The sequence below is a fragment of the Macaca fascicularis genome, chromosome 17, assembly GCF_037993035.2.
Source record: "Macaca fascicularis isolate 582-1 chromosome 17, T2T-MFA8v1.1".
In the NCBI taxonomy this organism is placed as follows: domain Eukaryota; kingdom Metazoa; phylum Chordata; class Mammalia; order Primates; family Cercopithecidae; genus Macaca; species Macaca fascicularis.
Genome location: NC_088391.1, coordinates 89,471,186 through 89,477,185, shown reverse-complemented (window position 1 = coordinate 89,477,185; position 6,000 = coordinate 89,471,186). Strand labels below are relative to the sequence as shown.

At 53.4% G+C, this 6,000-nt stretch overlaps 1 protein-coding gene across 3 annotated transcripts in view; it reads left to right on the top strand.

Annotated features, from left to right (window-relative positions):
• The first annotated feature begins 1,978 nt into the window (after window positions 1-1,978).
• STK24 (serine/threonine kinase 24) overlaps window positions 1,979-6,000 on the top strand; it is a 129,454-nt gene continuing 125,432 nt past the window's right edge. The window contains exon 1 of one of the 3 annotated variants that reach the window (XM_065533415.1): window positions 1,979-2,089. Coding sequence is in view for 1 of the 3 variants with exons in the window: in XM_005586132.3 (XP_005586189.1) it covers window positions 2,848-2,889 (42 nt within the window). In the remaining 2 variants the exon portion in view is untranslated. Of the gene's footprint in view, window positions 2,090-2,532; window positions 2,890-3,398; window positions 3,623-6,000 lie in introns of those variants that run through there. The other 2 variants (XM_005586132.3, XM_074021303.1) reach the window with 2 other exon arrangements.

The window sequence follows — 6,000 nt, the reverse complement described above, 5'->3', positions numbered from 1 at the left end:
AGCCTAGGAGTGTAGTAGGCTATGCCATCTAGGTTTCTGTAAGTACACCCTATGATGCTCACGTGACAAAATCAACTAAGGACACATTTCTCAGAATGTATACCCATTGTTAAGCAATGCATGACTGTGTGTCTGTATACCATATATAAAAATATAGAGAGAAAGCTGGGCACGGTGGCTCAAGCCTGTAATCCCAGCACTTTGGGAGGCTGAGACGGGCGGATCACAAGGTCAGGAGATCGAGACCATCCTGGCTAACACGGTGAAACCCCGTCTCTACTAAAAAATACAAAAAACTAGCCGGGCGAGGTGGCGGGCGCCTGTGGTCCCAGCTACTCCGGAGGCTGAGGCAGGAGAATGGCGTAAACCCGGGAGGCGGAGCTTGCAGTGAGCTGAGATCCGGCCACTGCACTCCAGCCTGGGCCACAGAGCCAGACTCAGTCTCAAAAAAAAAAAAAAAAAAAAAAAAAAATATATATATATATATATATAGAGAGAGAGAGAGAGAGAGAGAGAGAATAGCTTGAGATCAGACTATATACAGTGTTTTGACCCCGCATTTTCTTTAATATATAATGAATACATTTTCCCCATTACTAGATACTTAAAGACATAATTTTAAATGACTACATAGTACTCATTGTATGAAAATGCTATTATTTACTTAACCTCCGTGAGACTTTGGCTGCTCCCAGTTTCCCCAGGATTCTAAACATCACGTGTCTCTTTACGTGCGTTCTTCCACACTTCTTGGTTGTTGCCTTAGGATATGTCACTTTAGGTAGAATTCCTGGGCTGCGCTAAAAAGTAGAAACATTTTAAAGATTCACATTCTTGCTGCTTCTGCTATTCATCTCTGTAAGTGCCATGTTATTTTTTTTTCTTTTTTTTGAGACGGAGTCTTGCTCTGTCGCCCAGACTGGAGTGCAGTGGCCTGATCTCAGCTCGCTGCAAGCTCCGCTTCCCGGGTTCACGCCATTCTCCTGCCTCAGCCTCCCGAGTAGCTGGGACTACAGGCGCCCGCCACCTCGCCTGGCTAGTTTTTTGTATTTTTAGTAGAGACGGGGTTTCACCGTGTTAGCCAGGATGGTCTCGATCTCCTGACCTCGTGATCCCCTCGCCTCGGCCTCCCAAAGTGCTGGGATTATAGGCGTGAGCCACCGCGCCTGGCCTAAGTACCACATTTTTTAGGTGTACAAAATTTATACACGATTTTAAGTTCGTGGGTATCAGGGTTCATATTTCTCTTAATTTTGTATTTCCTTGCAGTCCTACTTAGGGGTGGCAGGGCTCCTCAAGGGATGGGTGTACCAGAGACAACCATGAGGTATTCTAAGGTATTCCCTAGGACTCCGAGAAAAACACTCATCTTTCCAAAGGGAAAGAAGGGATTAGATGTTAGCATCCTCGGAAAAGAAATACTCCTTACTTTGGTGGAGGCCTTTAAACTTTTGGGGGCTCATTTTGTCTGCCTAACTCGCCCAGCCAGGGTGCAAAATGGCCACTTACGAGCATGAATGAGGTACCAGCGTCCCTATAATCTAAGGGGCAGGGAGTCATCACTGGGGTGGCTGCCGCTCTACTGTTTGCGACTGTAATAAAATACTTCCTGGAGGCCGAGGGACCCGCTCCATCCTGACTTTTCCCCTCAGTAGCTAGAGAGAAGGCAGCTGAAAAGAGGAGACAGAACTGGTGCTGAGTGGGCCTGGAGCTTCCCAGGAAAAGGAAAGAGACGGAGAGGGCTGCAGTTCAAAGTCCAGATGCGCTTTCCTTCCATTCTCTTCCCTTCCTCCCTGCCCTCTGCACTCCATTTTCCCCTTTTCGTGGGTGGGTGCTCCTGACTTGCTGCGGACTCCAGAGATGGTGGGGTTCAGCCTCCTCACTGCTTAGCTAAGTTCCCAGCCCAGCAGCCCCAGCGGGGCTGTTTTCGGTAACCAAAGCGCTAGGAATCAACCTCTCTCTCGGCCTCTCCCCTTTCGGTTTCCTTCTTGGGTTGGCTGGAAACTTCACCCAGACACCGAAGCAGCTCTGCCCGGCCTTTTGGCACAGGCCACCGGCCGAGGCCCCGCGGGGCGCTCTCCCTCCCCAGGTGCCCCTGGACCCTGACCCTGCCCTCTGGGGCTCGCCCGGAGCCCGTTTCCCCATGGATCGCCGGGGCGGAGTGGGCTGGCTGGCGTGAAGAGGGGGCCACGGCCCAGCTCTCCCCGGCGCCGGCCCGGTGGGCGCACGGCCAGCCTCCGGCCCCGACTCGGTCCCTCCCAGCGCCCGCCCCAGCCGAGGCCCCCTCCCGGCCCAGCCGCCCGCCCGCCCGCGGGGGCGTGGGAGCGCCGCGGGAGCAGCTGGGACCCGGGCCGGGCCGGCAGGCGGCGGCGGCGGCTGCGGCCTAGGGCTCCCGCGCGGCCACCGGCCTCTCCCCTCCCCCTCCCGGAAGCGCGGGGCGGGGTCCCCGGCCGGGCCGCGGGGGCGGGCGCGGGGGCCGGGCCGGGGCGGGACGCGCTTGGCGCTCGCGGGCTCGGCGGGCTGTGCGCGCCCACTCCCGCTCCAGCGGCCAGCGCGCGCGGGCCCAGGCCGCCCGGCTCCAGCCCAGCAGCAGCGGCGGCGGCGGCGGCAGTTCGCGCGAGGCCCCGCGCCCCCAGCAGCTCCTCCCCCGCGCCGTGCATGGAGACGCGGCCCGCCACCCGCAGCTGAGCCCCCGCCGCCCGGCCGGGACCCGCCGGGGCTGGGGTGGCCTCGGGCTCCGGCCGGCCCCGCCGCCCGAGGGTTGCGCGCGGCCCGCGGGCCTCGCCGCCCCGCGCGGATCGCCGCGGCCCGGCCGTCCCGTGCCAGGAAGTAGCCGTCCTGAGCGCCATGGCTCACTCCCCGGTGCAGTCGGGCCTGCCCGGCATGCAGGTAGGCGGGCGCGGGCCGCGGGGCCGGGATGCGCGACCGGGGCGGAAGCGGCAACTTGGCGGTGTCCACACGGCGCCCCCCTACGCCCAGCTGGCCGGGGTCGCGCCAGAGCCTGGCTCCCCGCGCGCCCAGCTCGGCCGGGGGTCCGAGTCCGAGCCCCTGATGTCCCTGCCGGCTCTGGCGGCCGAGGTCTCCGGCGTGTGCTTGCAGGAGCCGTAGGGACCGCGGCCTGGGTCCGGATGTGGGGGTGCGGGCGCCTCGTCCTACGCGCTCCCCTCGCCCCAACACTCCTCCGGAGCTGCAGGCCCTGGGTGGCCTCCTCCCCGGGAGAAGTGAGGTGGAGGGATGCCCTTGGAGGCCCCCGCCGGGTCCCTGGGCCCTGCGTGCGGGCCGGGTTGGCGGCGGCCCCCAGGACGCGCCCCCCGAGGCTCGTCCCCCACCCCCGGGCGGGCGGGCGGGAGACCTGGGCAGGGCGGGGACGGGGAGCGCGCCTGGACTCGTCCGGGCCCGAGCGGAGTAGGCAGGGCGGAGTGGAGGAAGGTGTAACCGCGAGTTCCACTTGGAGTGGCTTTGCCTGGAGCCCCCTTGCACCTGCGGACTGGGGGGAAGTGCGAGCTGCAGACCTTTTGGAAGGAGGAATCCCTCGCACAGCCGCACACCAGGGTCGCGGGCCTTTCACTTTGAGACTTGGTTGCATTTACAGGAGTTCTTCGCCCAGTAAACCTCTCCTTCGGTACTTGGTGACATCTTGGCCTACCAGCGACTTTTTGAGGGATGGGGGAGGAGTTGAATTTCAAATTTACATGTATAAGTTAAAGGTTTTTTGTTGTTTTTGTTGCCATTGGGGACTGCTTTTAGCCCTTTGAAAAACAAAACCACCGTCCTTGGCTAACTCTTGTAAAGTTTGTAGGCGCAGAAATGGTGGCAAAATGCTTAGGATTGAAATCTTAGGATACAATTAGGATATGTCAGGAAAGTTTGCTCTCCCAGTCTAGCTGAGTGAACGTTAAGTGTTCGAAGAAAACCAGAAGCATCCAAGTAGATTACCGGTTGACTTACAGATACCAACAGGCTCATTCCCTGTGTGTTGAGGGCTGAGAAGCACAGTGCCCAGACCTGGGACTGCCTCTGGAGTCTGCCCGCGTTTTCCAGTGAGATCATCCCTCTCCCTTCTTTTTTTGAAACCATAAAAAGAAAACTGGATTTCACTGTTCACGTTTGAATTCTGGAAATATAAGAACTCAAAGTTACCGCTTTAATGGCAGCTAGAATTTTACTCCAACTGTGTATTATAAGCAGTATATATATGTGTGTATATAAATGTTTAAGCAGTAAATAAATATATATATTTAAGCAGTAACAGTATCTTAAGAGTGACTGGGAAGATGCTTGAAGAATATTCTTTTGTCGACTCTCGTTTAAGGAGCGTTGAATTTAGCATGCATTCAAAACCTAAACTTCTGCTGACTGCTGGGTAACAATCACATGTGGTTTCTTGGTATTTCCTAAAGCCGCTTTGGTATGAATTTAGAGGTGTGTAGGTCAGAGTGAACTGGGTGAAAAAACGAATTTCTTACCAGTCGAGCAAGAAGGACTCTTGTAATGATTTTTAAAAAAACTTTTATCAATATTTCCTTTAGGTTGACATTTATACCGTGTGCATCAGGTTGGAGTCTAGCACAAATGCCTCACTTACTAGGTTAATTGGCCTTTGTGGATAGCCAATCAGTTTGAAAAGGTACTAAAGCCCCTTTGGCTGGTGCTGTGAAGTCAGTATCAGATGGTTACCAGGTGATACCTAGTATCTCACCTTTTCATTTTTGTCCTTTTTTTTTTTTTTTTTTTGAGTGGATCAGAGTTCTTAAATCTTGGGAAAAGAGGATACATTTCCTTAATAACTTTGCCTCTCAACTGTTACGTATCTGTTAGATTGTGTTACATGGGAACTGTTTTTGTTTTCTCAGTATGAAAGATGGTAAGTGTTTCTCAGGAGAAAAGATGATCAGATTTTCAGCTGTTAACAGTTTTACAGTTTTAGAGGTAGGAAAGTTGGCTTCTGCCAGTCATTCCTGTACCTAAGTACATCTACAGACTGTATGGTAACAAAGTGTATCATTTGGGGAAGAACATTCTTTTCTCCTTCCCCACCCCCCAAAAGAAAAACAACAAGCACATTTATTTTCTACTTCAAATTAGCAGTTGCTGCTGCCCTGGGAGGCTTCCCTAAGAGTTGTTGCTGAAGATTCAATTAAAAGCACACCCGCTTTCAACTGGTGTCTGCTAAATGGGAGGAGAGTCCATATCTCTTCTATGGCTTGCCCTGATAGGCCTCATAGCCCCCCCTTTTTCTTGTCTCCTGACCAGGGCTTATAAGGAGTTGGCTTAGAAAGACAGCAGAGTCTGTAATCCAGCACTTTGAGAGGCCGGAGCGGGCGGATCATGAGGTCAGGAGATTGAGACCATCCTTGCTAACAAGGTGAAACCCTGTTTCTACCAAAAATCAAAAAAATTAGCTGGGCGTGGTGGCACAGGCCTGTAGTCCCAGCTACTCAGGAGGCTGAAGCAGGAGAATCGCTTGAACCCGGAGGTTGCATTGAGCTGAGATCATGCCATTGAACCTCAGCCTGGGCGACAGAGCTAGACACCATCTCAAAAAAAAAAAAAAAAAAAAGGCAGAGTGAATTTAGGTGGCCTAGGCAAGGATGCTTGAAAAATAACAACCATGTTAGTATAAACACCATTCTTCCGTGTTTTGCAAATCATTTTTATGCCTCTTGATTCTTACTGGTACCGTTTGAGATGTAGGTATTATACCATTTTGTAGATGTAGAGACCAAGGGACGCTTAACTGACCAAGGTGAGATCGTATATTATATGGCAGATTTGTTATTGGAAACTACTGCTCCTCCTGCTCCCACTCACCATGCAGTGTTACTGTTTTGTGGTTACTTTTGCAAACATTAAAGTTTATCTCATTGCCAGTTGGATTGGCCAAATAAATTAGAAATAGGAGGCCGATTTTTTAATTTATTCAATCAGCAGCCCTTATTGAACTTCCATGTGCCAGGTCCTAGGGGAGGGGTTGAAAGTGGTAGATCTGAATGAGGTTAC